The sequence below is a fragment of the Leptodactylus fuscus genome, chromosome 2 (assembly GCF_031893055.1).
Source record: "Leptodactylus fuscus isolate aLepFus1 chromosome 2, aLepFus1.hap2, whole genome shotgun sequence".
Taxonomy (NCBI): Eukaryota; Metazoa; Chordata; class Amphibia; order Anura; family Leptodactylidae; genus Leptodactylus; species Leptodactylus fuscus.
Genome location: NC_134266.1, coordinates 21,041,312 through 21,060,256, shown reverse-complemented (window position 1 = coordinate 21,060,256; position 18,945 = coordinate 21,041,312). Strand labels below are relative to the sequence as shown.

The window sequence follows — 18,945 nt, the reverse complement described above, 5'->3', positions numbered from 1 at the left end:
GAAGGTTTATTTATTTTTCTGGTTTTTCCAAATAAACCAGTGTGCTACATTTTTGTGTCGCTGTCTCTGATTGGTTGGGTCCGCACCACTTCTGCTATCAAACTACCTTCTCCTCACTATCTATCTATCTATCTATCTATCTATCTCCTATCTATCTATCTATCTATCTATCTATCTATCTATCTATCTATCTATCATCTATCTATCTATCTATCTATCTATCTATCTATCTATCATCTCCTATCTATCTATCTATCTATCTATCTATCTATCTATCTCCTATCTATCTATCTATCTATCTATCTATCTATCTATCTATCTATCTATCTATCTATCATCTCCTATCTATCATCTCCTATCTATCTATCTATCTATCTATCTATCTATCTATCTATCTATCTATCTATCTATCTCCTATCTATCTATCTATCTATCTCCTATCTATCTATCTATCTATCTATCTTCTTTTTATCTAACCCATGACTGTCTATACTGTCTCTTTGTCTATCTAAATCCAGAAAAATGGACAGCGCTCCAAATAAAGGTGCAAAGTAGAAATTTTATTCCATATGTTGCAGTGTTTTGGTTCCAACAGTACTTTTTCCATGGTATTGGTGAGGGTGGCAGTAAAAATTCTAGGCTGTGGACATCCTTAATACGAGCAACAAGAGCCGGCCCTGTAGGTGGATGTACAGTTTTCCATTGGAGAGCCACGAGCATTGTAGCAGCAGATCTATATATCTATCTCCAAATTATTGTCTCCAATATCTATCTATCTCTATATGAGATCTATCTATCTATCTGATCGGTCTGTAGATCATGTACAAATTCTCCCATGCACACAGCTGTAATTTTATCCACAATTGTGGATAAAAGTGCAGAACCATACAATTCTATGGACACATACACACATCCGCAAAAATTGCAGATATGTGTCCGGGCTGTAGAAGGGGACGGCAACTTGAAGCATTTGCAGCACAGACCATCGTAGAGAATCCTACAAGATCTGTGACTGCGTAACTAGGAATGGCGGGGCCCCGTGCTGAACTTTTGGCATGGGGCCCCCCACCCTGACCTCGACCGACGCTGAAGACCTCGACCGACTCCCCCCCCCCCCGCATTCCTGTGCGCTTTATTATGCCCCATACTGGCCCCTACACACAGTATTATGCCCCATAGTGGCCCCTACACACAGTACTATGCCCCATAGTGGCCCCTACATACAGTATTATGCCCCCTAGTGGCCCCTGCACACAGTATTATGCCCCATAGTGGCCCCTACACACAGTATTATGTCCCTTAGTGGCCCCTACACACAGTATTATGCCCCATAGTGGCCCCTACACACAGTATTATATCCCTTAGTGGCCCCTACACACAGTATTATGCCCCATAGTGGCCCCTACACACAGTACTATGCCCCATAGTGGCCCCTACATACAGTATTATGCCCCCTAGTGGCCCCTGCACACAGTATTATGCCCCATAGTGGCCCCTACACACAGTACTATGCCCCATAGTGGCCCCTACATACAGTATTATGCCCCCTAGTGGCCCCTGCACACAGTATTATGTCCCATAGTGGCCCCTGCACACAGTATTATGTCCCATAATGGCCCCTGCACACAGTATTATGCCCCATAGTGGCCCCTGCACACAATATATGCCCCATAGTGGCCGCTGCACATACTATTATGCCCCATTGTGGCCACTGCACACCGTATTATGCCCCATAATGAACACCCAATTATTATAATCTGGGGTCTTTTCAGGCTCCAGAGTATAATAATCGGAGACCGAGGGGGATACAAACATAAAAAAAAACACTGTCACTTACCTATCCCCGACTCCGCTGCAGTCCTCGGTGGTGTCAGCCATCTTCAATGACGTCCGGACATCACCTGACCCGGGACGCAGGTTCAGGTCAAGTGACGTCAGGGACGTCACACAACTAGGCCCGATGCCTGTCTGGAGCGCGGAGAGGTAAGTAACTGTGTGTTTTATGTTCTCTTACCTCTCCCGGGCATCCGATCATTATACTCGGGGCTCTGAAAAGACCCCTGAGTGTAATAATAGTGTTTTTGGGGCAAGTGGCGTCACTTACCGATCCCGGCCCCAACCAGGATAGGTAAGTAAATATGGCCTGTTACCAGCTGGAGTTACAGCAGCTGGTAACGGCCTATTAAGAAAAAAATATGCAGCAGTAGCGGCAGTCGCCGGCCCCCTTATGTCCCGGGTCTTGTGGCAGCCGCTACCCCTGCTACCCCGGTGGTTACGCCACTAGCAATACCCCTATGGTCGTATGCGTGTAGCCTTAGTGACAGGGTATATAACACCAACCAGTTGTCAATCTATTCCTACATTCTTATTCCTGCGACTACATGAGACCAGTGGTGCAATGAACAGCTGGAGGACACAACATCTTCTTTCATATAGGAGGACGTTGCTATATACTTGAGCTACTATGAATAGTGAAGGAGAGGACTCCTTGGGGAAGTGATGAGTGCTGGAATAACATTGGGAACACTCTGACATCTTCACGGCGCTCTCGCACATCTGTTCTGCGCCGGCTGGGATTTACATGATGTAAAGTAGATTATAGCGGGGCAGAGAATGTGGCAGGAATGCCAGATACCATCATTACTAGACATTTGGAACTGAAACAGAGAAATTCCTCACTCCGGGCTTTTCATTGTGCCGATGACATTTCTCTATCTGATAAACGCTTTTGGCACAATTTTCGTTGCATTTGATGTAAGCTCTAAATGGTGATTTTAATACAGAGACCTGAGTAACAGGCCCAGGAGTATCGCACGTACCGTGCTAGGGTTACAGCCGCTTTGTCTATGCCATAAATGTGTTATTCTAGGATGAAAAAGGGGCTTGCAAAGTGATGTTATGTAATTCAGCTGTGTGCAAAAGTCTAGACACCCCATGTCAAGTCGCATTGCAAATCCTAAAAATTGTGTAGCGAAATTTAAAAAAAATAAAAATAAATCTCAGACCTTAAAGGTTGTCTTTTTTTTTATCACTGGGAGTCCAACGTCTGGGCCCTCATGTGTCCTGCAAATATAACATCACTTTAGATGATAGCCTTAAAGGGGTTGTCCTGGCTTAAGCAATTTATGTCTTATCCTCGGCGGAAGGCCATGAATACCGAATCAACAGGGGGCCGAGAGCCAGCCCCCTGACCGATCAGCTGTACAGTCTTGTAAACTAAGCAGAAAGTTACGTCCCTTGTATAGCAGCTGAACGCCATCATTGCAGCTCATTGCTCATTGAAGTCAGCTGATCGGCTCTGTACAGTTGATCAGTCAGGGGCTGACTCTCGGCCCCCCGCTAATCAGTTATTCATGACCAGGGGATAGGCCATAAATTGCTTAAGCACTTGCAACTACATTTAAAGGAAATGTGTCATCAAACGTGACCTATTTGTAAACCAATATTTTATTAAAAACATTTTTTTTAAAGAATTTTTGCTGCTTGCTGCTGAAATTTGACAGTTCACCCTCCCCCCCAGCACAGTCCGAAGACCACATGCCCCCATGTTACGTACACAGACTACTAGCATGACACCTCAGCTCTGCTACATCTGCTAATTTGGATTGCAGGGGTTGTCTTGTGTGTGAGTGTCTGAGCAGCTTCTGTGTTAGACACGGCTGAACGGATGTTGCTGAAATGTGCAACAGTTCTCCCCCCTCCCCCATCAGAGGCAGAACAACAGATTCCCCGTCCTACTTACTGAAACTGTACAGCTGATATACTCTTCTTGGCCACACACAGCCTGTATGTTTTGTAATCTCCTGATCTTCCATGAGACTCCATTTTCTTCAGCTTAGAGCTGTTTAGCTCTGCCCCCAAATTAGCGTGTAGCTCCGCCCACCACATAGCGTGATCCTTTGGGATGGCTGAAGGGCCTGTGATGACGTCATCAAAGGTCCTCAAACGTAGTGTATTTCTAAATTCGTGCTTAACGGTCGTGTAGTGACATCATTTACCGGATTAAAAAGTAGCCTATGTTTTAATCGGGGTTCCTATCTATGTATGTTGCAAATTTCAGCCAAATCCGTTCAGCCGTTTTTGCGTGATTGAGCAACAAACACCCAAACCCACAAACATACAAATATTTGTAGGATTAGTAGGATAGGATTTGGGCTCAGCATTTACCTCTTGGTGTTTCTGCTCTTAATAGAAAGCAATATTTGTTAAAGGGCACATTTTTCCCATTGAATTATTTTAGGAGCTGACATTATGGTTGTGTATAATGAAAGGTTGTTGGTAAATATAGTCGGACTCTGCATTGTTTACTGCACAGTCCGCGAATCAAAGCTCTCTGAGTCCCAGTCATGGAGATAAGTTGCACTTTAGGTTTCCGCTCGGTATAAAGCATGAAGACTGATATCATCCGGACAGGGAGCTGTCTGGGGCCTTGTCCCAGGGAGTCGTCTAGCATTGCCGGATGTCACCACTTCACTTATCACTAACTCCCAGCTGCAGCCCCTTCTGCTTCCAGGGCTATTTATATCTGCCAAACATGATGTCTGTGTATGAAAGCACTAAAATAATCCATCTGCTCCTGAGCACGGGGAACACTGCTATCTGTGAGGCCTGCCATTCAGTCTGTATTGCAGGAGATGCTTTATCAAATATCAATGAAATTCACGAGAGGTTGCAACTCTGGAGAGCAATGCCCTGCATTGTATTGTGTGTATGTGCATGCATATCTGCAACTGCACCTACAGATCATATAGAACCTATGAAGACTGAGATTACAATATCAGATCATCTGTAAGCAGACGTGTCTTTTTATATGGTAGGGGGGCCTTTGGGCCCCTCACAAGGCTCCACTTCCATCGCTTCCTCTGCACCTCCTATGCTTATGTCTCTGTCTATACTTGCCCAAATTTTCAGAAACAACCCTGGCAAACTTGGCTTGACCCAGGTAAACTGCTTTCTGAAAAGAGGCAAACCCTGCCAAGTAGTGAGTGTACCTGGATAATTCAAGGGGAGACCTATGGTGGGACTTAAGTTCTACAATTTTGCAAATTACAGTGCTGGTAACTATTCTATGAGAATGGAAATGTAGTATAGTGGGTTCCTAATACCTGCGCAGACTGGTTTTGTAGAGTAGTTGTGCAGAAAAGAACCACCCGACACCTCATATAGCGGACGTGTACTTACTGCAGAAGGCAGAGTTTGATATAGAAGATATTTCAGTGCTCCAAAGCGACAACATCAATTAGGGTAATGAATTTGCCTCCCATTGTTTTGCTATTCTTAGACTGAAATAAACCAGAGGGTCAACTTGTCCAAGCCTGAGATTTAATGAATCTTCAGAGGTTCGTCCATCTCTACACCAAACAGAAACAACACATTCTAAATCACTTTCTGTATCAATGTCCAGACATAACCTGACATATCTGGGCGTGCGGGCAATGATGTGGATGATCAGGAGTCACACCATGGCCATAAAATCAAGGTTGAATAATGGGAATTAAGGATCTGTAGGCTTTAATTTTGCAAAGTTAGCCACTGTCAGTGGTATGATGTTTCGTAACCTTGCCAGTCGGACATACAGAACATGCAATGCCGCCAGTGGTGGACACAGACAACTGTGAGACCCGTGTGGGCCTCCTTCCATCTGGATACCTGCAAGATACATCTTATATTTAAACAGAACAGTTTATTCCCCGGTCTGTGTTCTGGGGTAGTGAATGGCTTTATGGTTACATCCATTATGGGCCAGGCCATCCTTGGCAGTCTAGACCATAGTGGTTCTCCGCCTATGGTCGTTGTATATAGATTCCACGAGGTGGCCTGTATACTGAGTATGGGGTAACTGAGGGGACCAATATGATGTGTATGGTGGCACTGAGGGGCCAATATATGGTGTATATGAGCACTGAGAGGGCCATTAGATGGTATGAGGGGGCACTGAGGGAGTCGTTATACTGCGTGCACTGAGAGGGTATTATGATGCCTTGAAAACTTTGTTTTATTATTGATGTAATAAGAGGGCATTATACAGTGGGGGTGCATTATGCTGTGTGGGGGCATTCAAGAGGGTTCTAGAAAAAGGGGTGACCTTTTGGAGTCCCAGAAGATTGGGCAAATCTTCGGGGGCCTGGCAGAATAATCCCACAACCATCAGGCTCTCAGTCATTTCATATGTAGCGTGGGCTCATTGTGTGCCGCTCATAACTCAAGAAAGGGGCATGATAGTCATGTTGTGTGCCTGTGTCACAAAAAGAGGTATTATGTGCACTGAAGCAGGACCCATGCCCCCAATACCACCTTCCTCCACAGAACCCATCGCCTTATAATGAGGTCTATCATAGTTACATGGTGGTGCCCTTTAATTGGATGGGAAGAATAATGCTGCATGCTGTGCGATTCTTTCCATAAAGTCTCACATAACTGTTGATGGAGGCTCCAAAGACGCCTCATATTAATAACATTAAGAAATGAACATCACTTTGGGGCTACTTAGTTGAAACTTTTTTTTTACTAGGTACGTCACTTGGAAAGGTTCAGAAACTCTGCTCTAGAGCACTGAAAGAGTTAAAAACAACTCTCCTGGTGGTCTAAAGCTTGGGAGGTCATTATAAGAAAATGATCTGACTTGGATTATACACTGTCGTCTGTCAGAGAATTAAGTGGAAACTGTGGGTGGATGAAGGTGAGAAAATAGTGGTCCCCACACCCCTATGGCCCCCTGTGCTATAGGTCTGCCCCTGTGCACCGATGTTCAGTCCGTTAGGAACCGAGTCTCAATGTGGACAGTGACCTGGACTATATATAACAATGTCATACAATAAGACGGAAGAGGAAGAGTTGTCATGGTCATCCAATGATACCTCGGCAATACAAGCTGCTTTATATATTTTTCATGTACACATAAGATGCCATATACGTCAGCACTAAAGCCATATTAGAGTTTAGAATAACTACATCTGGCTTTGTTGACCGCGGTTCCTATGATACCCGACCGCAGGAATCTGTTTACCTGACCACATGGATCTTACTATATTAACTTGTGGTTGATGAACAATATCCACTGAGCCTTGACGCATCCCCCGACTGTATATACACCGTTACATGGTTATTGTAAGGCTGTGTTCACATCCTGTTCTATGAACACAATCCATACGTGTGCCAGGAAAGATCAGAACACATATACCAAGTACATGCACAAGGTCCTATACATTCAGTGTACGTCAAGAGAGACCCAGAGCTGGTATGTATCATATGGGCAATCTATACCAGTGTACTACTATAGCATCAGGGGCGTAACTACCATAGAGGCAGCGGAGGCGGCTGCCACAGGGCCCGGGCCATTAGGGGGCCCGGTGACAGCCTCTACCGCTGCGTTTTTGTTTTTTTTTTCTTTTAATTGGCCGTTACGGGCCCTATTTACTTGCCGATCCTGGACATAATACTGTGTGCAGGGGCCACTAAGGGACATAATACTGTGTGCAGGGGCCACTATGGGGACATAATACTGTGTGCAGGGGCCACTATGGGGGATAATACTGTGTGCAGGGGCCACTATGAGGCATAATACTGTGTGCAGGGGCCACTATGGGGCATGATACTGTGTGCAGGGGCCACTATGGGGTATAATACTGTGTGCAGGGGCCACTATGGGGACATAATACTGTGTGCAGGGGCCACTGTGGGGACATAATACTGTGTGCAGGGGCCACTATGGGGCATAATACTGTGTGCAGGGGCCACTATGGGGTATAATACTGTGTGCAGGGGCCACTAAGGGACATAATACTGTGTGCAGGGGCCACTAAGGGACATAATACTGTGTGCAGGGGACACTATGGGGGATAATACTGTGTGCAGGGGGTCACTATGGGGTATAATACTGTGTGCAGGGGCCACTAAGGGACATAATACTGTGTGCAGGGGCCACTATGTGGCATAATACTGTGTGCAGGGGCCACTAATGGACATAATACTGTGTGCAGGGGCCACTAATGGACATAATACTGTGTGCAGGGGCCACTAAGGGACATAATACTGTGTGCAGGGGCCACTATGGGGGATAATACTGTGTGCAGGGGCCACTATGAGGCATAATACTGTGTGCAGGGGCCACTATGGGGCATGATACTGTGTGCAGGGGCCACTATGGGGACATAATACTGTGTGCAGGGGCCACTATGGGGACATAATACTGTGTGCAGGGGCCACTATGGGGCATAATACTGTGTGCAGGGGCCACTATGGGGTATAATACTGTGTGCAGGGGCCACTAAGGGACATAATACTGTGTGCAGGGGCCACTAAGGGACATAATACTGTGTGCAGGGGACACTACGGGGGATAATACTGTGTGCAGGGGGTCACTATGGGGTATAATACTGTGTGCAGGGGCCACTAAGGGACATAATACTGTGTGCAGGGGCCACTATGTGGCATAATACTGTGTGCAGGGGCCACTAATGGACATAATACTGTGTGCAGGGGCCACTAATGGACATAATACTGTGTGCAGGGGCCACTAATGGACATAATACTGTGTGCAGGGCTTACTAAGGGACATAATAGAGTGCAGAGGAGGGGGTCGGTCGAGGTCTTCGGTGTCGGTTGTGGGGGGGGGGGGGGGCATGACAAAAGTTCGCCACGGGGCCCCGCCATTCCTAGTTATGCCACCGTATAGCATGGCATACATCTCAGCCCTCTAATGGAGGGAGTGAATGGAAATGGAAACGGAACGTCACACTTGTAGATGTGCCAGTAGCAGTAGTTTATTAGGTAGGGTTAAACGTTTTTCGATATTTCATATATCTTCTTCAGACTCTTCCCTACAGCCGTATGGCTTTTACTTTGGCGCGACCACGCTACCCATAGAAATTGTTATTCCTTCAAGCGGACCCTGCAGGCTCCCCGTGCGGAGAGTTTATCATTTCCGGTATCTAAACCCAGGAAACTCTAGCTAGGAATTTGATTTTGATTTGAAGAGTCTGAAGAAGATATATGAAATATCGAAAAACGTTTAACTCTACCTAATAAACTACTGTTACTGGCACATCTACAAGTGTGACGTTCCGTTTCCATTTGCATATTTGGGGTCGGGACCCTACGTCTACACCTACCCATTATCTTGGGCCTTGCATCCCTCGACCATCTAATGGAGGGAGCCTACCCCGATGAAGGTTACACTGTATAGGCGTATAGCAACATATGTCACCCATTCGGAAAACAAGATCCTAACAATGTGGCTCTGAATAGTAACAGCATCACTTCTACACATACAGAAGACTTTGCATTGAGTCAACACCTTCTTTATCACTTGTCTCTGGACACGTCTAGACTCTCAGGCGTGCGGGTTTAGAGAGTCATAGGCTGTCGCTGTTTATGTTCTCCCGCTAATACTATATAATGGACATTAGTTATGGAGCACAAGACAAACCTGCACAGATATTACTATATGTAGGACATGGATTGTAAACCGATCATTGTGTAGAACTAAAGTCAATTTGCAAATACAAGATGCAAAAAACTTAATGACATCAAATGCAATATGGTCAGCTACAGATTATATATAGTAGCGCTATACTGCCTGCAAGTAATCCATCACATTAATACTATGAAGGAAATAACTATTGGTCATGAAATTGACATTTTCAACCTGTGGTTGCAGAAATCTCAGCATTGTTGCCTTCAAGCCTAGTTGCACTACTATGTCCTCCATGGCACATGAGTTTCTCCACAATGACAGATGGCTGTTAGTGGGAGATTTACTCGAAGTCCCCGAACCCTGACCCCCTGGGTTTTTGGAGAACCAGTCAACTCTCTCACTTTCTGGTTTCCATACCTGATCCCTCCTCGCATGCGCAATCTAAAATTGACCTTGAATCCCAAATGTTCGGCCTCTGGTCTGGTCCGTCATGTCCTGTCTCTCACATACATCATGTTGGGGTCCCCTCCTGACCTCCCCCCTCGTCTATCTTCGTCATTGGGATGAGGATTTAGGTGTTAATTTCTCTGAAGCTCAAAGCGCTAGGATGTTTCATCTTACTCATACTTCCTCCATTTCAAGTAGACTACAGGGGACAGGGTACAAAATCCTATCACGCTGGTATAGAGCCCCATCCAAGCTACTGTATATACATTGTGGCCCTCAGTGCTCCCCTTGTGCAGCCATTGCTCAGCTCCCTATGGAGATACCCTCCATATTTTCTGGAGCTGTCCCACCTTGGCTGATATCTGGAGTATCACCCCCTCCTTCATGGATCATACTCTTCCATTTTCTCCTGGGATCTTTTGTGCTCCATTGGTATCCATCATTAGAAAGATAATATGGTGTAGAGACCCCATTGGGTTCCCTGAGCGATTGCTACCTCTGCACCACCTATTTAGGCCGTTACAAGGAATCCGTTATAGGGATCCGGTGCCATCATCACTACATTCACAATTCCTGGATTTTCATGCCGTATCAAATATGGCGCTGTCTGATCATTTACTATGAAAGACATCGTATTAGCTTCTAGTAGCTTATAGAAAAATGGTGAGAATCCGTGTTACACTACAAGTACAGCACAAGAGAGAACAATGTGAGGAAATGGCAGGCACTTGTATGTCGAGGAAAGGAAATTTTTTATCCTTGGCTGGCAGTGAGCGAGCGTGTGCTGGTGTGAGAATGAGACAAGCGAAGGTGACAAGAAGGTAATTGCTAAAATAGACCCGGGGAAGTAATCATCATTGGAAAAGACAAGGGGGTGTGTGAAAACGGGAGAGGAAGGGAGTAGATCGCAACGTGAGGAAACTGCGACCATCAGTGCAAAAGTCACTTCAGAGGTGTAGCCATGTGCAGTGTATATCCGGTCACTTCTGAACACTGCACTTCTTAACCCCATCTGTGCACCTCATGGTGAGGAATAACTTTATGCAACATGGCGTATACTTATGTTGCAGCAATGGCCGTAATACACAAAGGTTATGACTGTCCTATACAGCCGACGTCTCACTACAATGGCCAGGATCATAGATAAGTCCTATCCCGGCCATTGAACCCCTTATGGTTAAAGGAGTTTAACCGGGTTGCTGAGGTTTCCATGGTAACTGAGGCCTAGCAGAGGCCTATAAGCCTGTCATGCCTTATCCTAAAAGCGCATAATGGTTGCCCATTTTGACCTTTGTCAATGAAAAGATCAAAAGGGTCTGTTTTTGTATAATGTGTACCTTACATCTATCGCCAATGTTAGACTTGAGGCCTGTAACCCCCTTCATAGGAGTAAGAGGTTCAAGGGAATGTCTCATAGATGTCATTTTAGTTATAGTCATTGGGTGTAAGTCGGTAGAAAATAAGTACTAATGTGGTTATGATTTTTTTTTTTTTTTTTTAGTTTTGTAATTATTGTTTCTTTTTTAAAATTTTCCTGGGGGCGACCATATTGGAGACCCACTTTATAGACAGAGGAGCAGGGTGTTTGCTTTATGGCAGCTGCAATGAATGTGAGTCAATTGACAAAGTAATGGCACGGATTATTAGAGTCTGCTCATTCCCCTGGAGAACAGAGAGCTATACAGGAGCTACATACTTATCTTTAGCATAGTATCCTGCCTTATCTAGGCTTTCAATAGTACTAAACACTGTCATAAACCTGCCCTCCATGTAATGATAATGAGATGACTCTGTTCACTCTCTCCCAGTCTATACAGTAAAGCTGGAACAGCAGATGCAGAAACATAACTTGCTGTGTGTGCCCTAATGGCCATTATGAAAACTGCAGTGGAAAAAAATATTTTTGCAATAGAAGCCTGATTCAACCAGTCTATACATTCCCTTTAAAGATAGAAAAAAAATCACATAGTAATTTTTTTTATAGCTTTCTTCTGGTTGGTCTCCTTCTATACACCAGGGAGAGTAAATGAAGTGGTGAGAAAAGTTGCTGGAGTGCGGCAGATGTCATATTTCTGGTTTATTCTGTTTATTTCATGACACAGATTCTCAGATCCAGATAAATACTTTCCATGATCTATTGAGATTCTCCACTTGCTGGTGGGGGGTTGGTATTGTCTGGGGAGGCTCACAGAACATTAGCGCTGCCGTCCCCACTGAGACTGCATACGCTTCTTTCCGTACATCCTTGCCCCCCTCCCGCCCTCCTTCACGGGGGGGTCTGTGTGTAAAATTGGAATTGGCAGGACAAACTGATCTTTGCAGATAGCTGTATTGATGGTATAACCAAAATCCCACTTGAGGATGTGCAGCACGTAGCAATGGCAGACAAAGGATCCTTCCTGCGCTCCCATAGACAGGCAGGGAACAGTCTAGCAGTTCTATGCATGTCCCAGAATGCCTGTACATTGGGTCGGGCCCTATGTCTGGGAAACTAATGCTATGGATCACATCGAATTCCCTAAGGGCAGGGGCCCATCTGAGCAGCACAAGGATAACAGTACAAGACATCCCCCACTCCTATGACTATGACTGCATAGGCCAAATCGCACCTTGTGGACATGTCATATAGTCTGTGACCCCATATGTAAAATTGTGCTACTGTGTAGTTCATGGCACACTCGGCATAGTCATGCTACACCATGACATCAATCATTGGGATATATGATCACCCTCCAGCCATACACCACTTTTAAGTTATTCCACCATTGCTAGAGGAACAAACTTACTACCCTACTACAACTATCATGTACATGACTGGGATATTCCTACGTTCTATCCAGGGAAGTAACAGGGAATGAGAGGGGGGAGAGCGAATATATATATATATATATATATATATATCTCACCCAGAGAGGGTCATGGCCTGGTCACCACCCGTAGACCGGGCCATGAACTGTAAACAGCACTAACAAGGGGTTAACCCTTGTAGTGCTGCAGAGCTGGGCACCTGCAAGACTAGGAAATCCTAGTCATGCCGGGCCTGCAACCACTTCTTTTGGCTACGGCCCTCACTTTATACAATGGCTCACCACCCCCTCTTATAATATATAAAAGCACCAAAAACCATGCACCGATATGCACCATAAACAAGACAATAGCTACTCCTTGACCAAGTGTTTTACCGACTTCATTAGAAGAGTGTTTGGGCATGCTCTGTGCAGAGGTGAGTTGCAGCAGCCTGCTGGAAAGAAGGCCAGGAGGCAGGTTGGGAGTGGTATTCGCTATGCTCATGGCAATCATCTCAGCCAGATCCTTGATCTCTCCTCCAAAGCTGGTTCAGTGCTGATATTGGTAGTGGTGTTCTTCTGGGGAACGTCCTAATGGTTGTAAGCCTCCCTGAGCCTGATGGTGGTTGGAGTGCCCACGATGGTCATACAGGAATAAGACTCAGGAGACAGGTTTATGCAGAGCAAAGTAACTTCCAATGTTTATTAGAAGAGGAACAAGGTCCAACATCTTACAAATACCGGAGGTACGGGCAAAACGGTGGCCCAGTGGTTAGCATTGCAGCGCTGTAGTCCTGGGTTGGAAGGAGTTTGTAAGTTCTCGTGTTTGTGTGGATTTCCTCCCATACTCCAAAAACATACTGATAGGGAATAATGTACATTGTGATCCCCATATGGGGCTCACAATCTACATAAATAAATACCGGAGATACAAGAGCACGGGCTGGGGCTGCGCTGATTGATGGCACAATGTGTCTCGCTCATTGCGAAACAAATACATTTTATTTTGTGATCATAGATTTCCTTTTTTGTTTTTCTATATTTTGAAGGAGACTTTGCACAAAAAGTTTCGCTTCCACCAAGTCCATTTCAAACATCTATAACAACTTGTCCGGAAACAATTTCTATAAGGGCATGCCCACTCCTGTAAGATGTCCAATTTCTACCTACAATCTGATTACAAAATCTTCAGTTTTGCCATGTTACCCTTAAGATTTATAGACTTTGGAAAAAAAAAAATTCGGAACAGTGAGTGTATAATTTCCTCCCACGACACGGACGCAACAAGGACAACAAAGGCCACTCAGAACAAGTACAAATAAAGCAGGAACATTCTTCTATTGAAGATTTCCGTGTGACGTTAGAGCGCAGGCAGCTGTTTACACACAAGCTAAATCATCCTGCAAGGTATGTCAGACGTCGTCGTCTGGAGGTTTGTTGCGACTTGATGAAAGCGACGTGGAATGGGAGACAATGGATAGGTAGATGGCTTCCCTGCATTACTTCAAAGACATTTCCAAGGTGTATATAGTAGAATTCCTCTAATCTAGAAGACCATACCCCAGATAATCCGACACTGGACAAAGTTAGTCTTGTACCATATTTGCAAGGCTAAGTTCTCCATTGGAGACTCCATCACAAAACCGCCGGAAGGAAAAGTCATGCAAAGAGGACTTTTCCTCTCGCAGCTTTCAGTTTGAATATGGTGGACACCCAGCAGACCCCATTATAGTCAATGAGGGTCCGCCATTGTCAGTGTGTAACTGCTGGCCTGTCCTTAGACCCCATGCACATGACCAAGTGACCTAAATGATATCCAGTGACATCCATGTACATTCCATTATGAATTCAGGTCCATGGGGGCTTTGGATCCATTCCAATCTGAGTACCCAGATGAGTATAGAGGATGATCCGAGTGCATTTTGCTGCTAACCTTGACATTGGATGCACAGCCGGTCTTGTCTATGGGGTTTTAGGACAGGGCTTCATAGTCTGATCAGCAGAGGTCTCCTGGCTAGTTGAAGAGACCACAGTATTTGGGTGCTGCATGTCATAGGGGCTGTGGTTGGTATTGCAGCTCAGCTCCATGTACTTGAATGGGAATAATCCACTGGTTTTGGACCCCCACTGATCGCCTTTTGATAGACGATCCTAAGGATAGGTCATTCAGGTCCATGGGGGGCTTTGGATCCATTCTGTTCCAAGGACACGGTTAACAATAGAGTCTAATCTGAGTGCATTGTGCTGTAAACTCGACCCCACATTGGATGCACACCTGTCCCACCAAAGTACCAGAGGATCCTACGGTAGGTGCAGTCTCTAACACAATAATGGTCTAGCACAGGGGTAGGGAACGTACGGCTCTCCAGCTGTTGCAAAACTACAACTCCCAGCATGCATACTGGCTCTGCTGTTCTGGGAACTCCCATGGAAGTGAATGGAGCATGCTGGGAGTTGTAGTTTCACAGCAGCTGGAGAGCCAAAGGTTCCCTACCCCTGGTCTAGCAGAAGACACCCAAATTGGAAGGGTACTATGATCTATTTTCTAGGGGTGGTTGGGCCCCCAGAATCATTTTATCTTGGGGGTCCAAGGAACCTCAGTCCAAAACTGACCTTATATGTAAACACCGGTGAGTGTCTTAGTTTAGTACTTGCAAGCAGAGCTAGGCTTAGGGGTGTGCAACATGCAGTATGAAAGGGTGCTTCAACCAGTCCTAAGGGGGCCTCAGATGCCCTGGCACCCGATCCTTGTCATCACCATAAATCTTACAGAAGCATTTACAGAATGGGGCAACACGGTGGCTCAGTGGTTAGCACTGCAGTCTTGCAGCGCTGGAGTCTTGGGTTCCAATCCTGCCAGGAACAACATCTGCAAAGAGTTTGTATGTTCTCCCCGTGTTTGCGTGGATTTCCTCCCATTCTACAAAGACATACTGATAGGGGAAAAATATAGATTGTGATCACTATACAGGGCTCACAATCTACAAAAAAAAAAGCATTTACAGAACACATTGTATAGGTCTGATTACTTTCTGTACAGAGCTGTTATGTGGGCCACTGTATGTGGTATTATATGAGCACTTTATGGTGGTATTTAGACATTATGTGGCAGTATATAGTGCTGTGCTGAATATTATTCTCGTAGTATATAGTGGTGGCAGCATTTGTATTGCTTTTGGAAACTGTATGGAAGTTTTATTTGCTTAACATATGTCCCTGTCTTGTTTGCAGTGTTTTTTTTACACAGTTCGGTGCAAATGTTTCAGGAAAAATTCTGCACAGTAAGAAGGCTTGCAGACATAAAAGGGTAATAGTTTATAATAGTTTATTGTCATCAATCAACACAATGACATGAATAAAGAAAAGCCAAATGTAAATCCCATCATTATTTGGAGTGACCTTTTCCCTTTGCCTTCCATCAGTTCTTCTCGATACTTGCAGACAGTTTTTGGCAGGACTCGGCAGGGAATTGTTCCCGCCATCTTGGAGAACTAAGCCCAGATCTTCAGTGGATGTAGGCTTGCTCCAATCCGTCTGTCTCTTCATGTCATCCCAGACGGACTGGATGATGATGAGATCAGGGCTATATCTGTGGGGGTCGTATCATCACTTTCAAGACTCTTCGTCCAAAGGGCAAAGGTCACACCAAATATTGATGGCATTTACATTTCTCTTTTCTTCATTCACATTCATTAACAAAAAATAAACTATTAACCCTTCTATTTCTGGAAACATTCTCACTTTGTAGGTTTTTTCCACATCTGCCTAAAACTCTTGGACAGTACTGACTATCAAGGGGGCCGCACGGGGCAGGATCCAGTGAAAGGCCATTCTCGCCAGGCAGAGGTAAAATTGAGTTCAGGCGGCCGTCCAGCAATACTTCTCAGATCACAGTTCTCAAGATCAGAGGAAAAGTTTGGAATTTATCTTCAGGAATGAAAGAACTTCAGTGGCGACAAAGCAGAAAGTATGAAGTTATAATGTACAAATGTTCAGACAGGAATTCCCCGTCCTCAGCGTGCGCAGCCAGTCAGCCATGGACCTCCATCTCTGGACGACAAGCGGACAGGGACTGGTGATTCATGGTGGACGGGGATACTGGCTCGCAATCTCTAAATCATCTCTTATTGTGACATCTCGAAATGCATCATCACACCTTCTTGAGAAGGTAATTGGGCCATCCCATAACATGAAATACCAGGGTGCGCTCTGACCTCATACCTCATATCATGGGGGCAACAATCATAGATCTTACAGCTCTTCCCATAATCCTCATAGAAAGCATAAAAGCGCTGTCACCTCATGTAAATGCTGGCAAAACATTCGACATCACCAACCTGTGGCTACGACTACGACGCCTAACATGTGGGTTGTTATGGAAAAGCTGGAGAATGACAAGTTCGGAAAGAAAATGACTTTTTGTTTTTTTTTTTTATAAATAAGGTGCAAAAAATATGATAACAAGGGGCATAAAGATTAGTGCAATGCAGCAACGCAAAGGACCTGCAGAGACCTGGGTGCAAATCAGACTGGGGAGTCCATTGGTAACCAACAGAAGGAAACTTCAGACATCCCCATAAAGAACACCTGGGTTCAGCCTCAAGGGCATGGAAAAAAATATTCTATATTTTATATTCTATCCTATATTAATTATATTATACGATATTTATATTGCATATATTATATTACATACAGTATATAATTATACCATATATCTACATAACACTCACATGCGTGTCCTGTACATTGAGTTTTGGAAATGACTGGTGTGAATCCTAGAGAACCGAATGACAAAGCAGTAACATACATGAGTCTTTCCTAATACTGAGGGGTCGGGGAACTTACTAACTCCAATATAGTTGGCTCCGGCCTAGCTGATTTGTTTTTTTCCCCCTTTGTTCCAGGGTATCTGACAAAGCTGCTGCAGAATCACACTGTATCGGCCTGTGACGGGGAACATCTGACGCTCCAGTGTCCTCGCCATTCCACCGTCAGCATCCAGTCAGCCTTCTATGGGCGTCCTTCACATATCCCACCAATGTGTGCCTCATTGTCACTGGAAACCATGGCCAGTCCCCATCACAAGTGCCTGGCCCAAACTGCACTGCAGGTAAGGGGCATTAGCCATGAATACGGTATAGTTTCTACAATTATTGTATACAGTATAGAGCCATAAAATACAATCCACATATAGACAGGGATACAGGATTAAAGAGAAGGATCCGGGATTGAAATTTGGAAAAGAGGGCTATCTTTTAGTCAGGGGCAACTGTATGTTAACATTATACAAGCATCGATATAACCAATAATAATGCTACCATATAGTGGTCAGACACCAAGGCGCGATAAGTGCAAGGTGATGGCTATACTGGGTGCTCCCTAAATCTCATATTGAACGTGTTATATTTGTATTGATCTGATTTGATCTATTTCCATTGATTTATCCATCAGCAAAAATGTGAGGTATCTACTATATCATTAGCCCCATGGCTTTTATTATTACCGGATCCCTTGTGGCTATTATGGATCCATTGTGGACTCTCTCCGCCGCCACAAATCTGATATTTCTATATATAAATGAAGGCAGAGAACGTTCTCAATGTAGGCCGATATCTCCAGGAAACCCCTCAGATCTAACTATACGGATTATTATAGGTTTCTCAGCGGGGTCCCTTTTATGAAACGGAAATTATTTCATATATCATGTTTTCATATGTAGATAAGAAACACTTAACATGAGTAAGTATATAGATAAGATGTAGAACAGGAAAGCCACGGGGGGACGGGGTTTCCTTCCCGTAGGCCACATAATGTTTTACTCATATTGTAGTCACAGGACGAGATAAGATGAAGCGATTGTTCCACCCGTCCACTATGGACAAGGCCATGTGATACCATACCATTGTTTATATATATATAGTGTATATACATTGTTGTAGGGTGCCATGTATTCACAACCTTTATGTCTCCTTTTAGAAAGTCCTGGATGAATGCCAGAACCTGAGATCCTGCCAGCTGCTTGTGAATAGTCGTGTTTTTGGCATAGACCCATGCCCGGGAATAACCAAGTACCTGTTGGTGTCGTACAAGTGCAAACCTAGTATGTGCATTCTGTATAACATTATATCATATTAGATCATATTATCTTATCACACAGTCATAAATGGAAACCACAACACAGTGCCAGCTCACAAGGATGCTACTGGTACCTGACATACCCTATTGACTTATAATGGAATCCGTTGGGTTTCTTGATCGTCTTTGTCATGTTGACAAGAAGTATGGGAAATAAATATG

General features: G+C 44.6%; 1 protein-coding gene across 2 annotated transcripts in view; it reads left to right on the top strand.

Moving 5' to 3' along the window:
- EVA1C (eva-1 homolog C) overlaps positions 1-18,945 on the top strand; it is a 45,848-nt gene that overhangs the window by 13,865 nt on the left and 13,038 nt on the right. For both annotated transcript variants that reach the window (XM_075262564.1, XM_075262563.1), the window contains exons 2-3: positions 17,553-17,758; positions 18,625-18,748. In XM_075262564.1, coding sequence (XP_075118665.1) covers positions 17,553-17,758; positions 18,625-18,748 — 330 coding nt within the window. The remainder of the gene's footprint in view (positions 1-17,552; positions 17,759-18,624; positions 18,749-18,945) is intronic.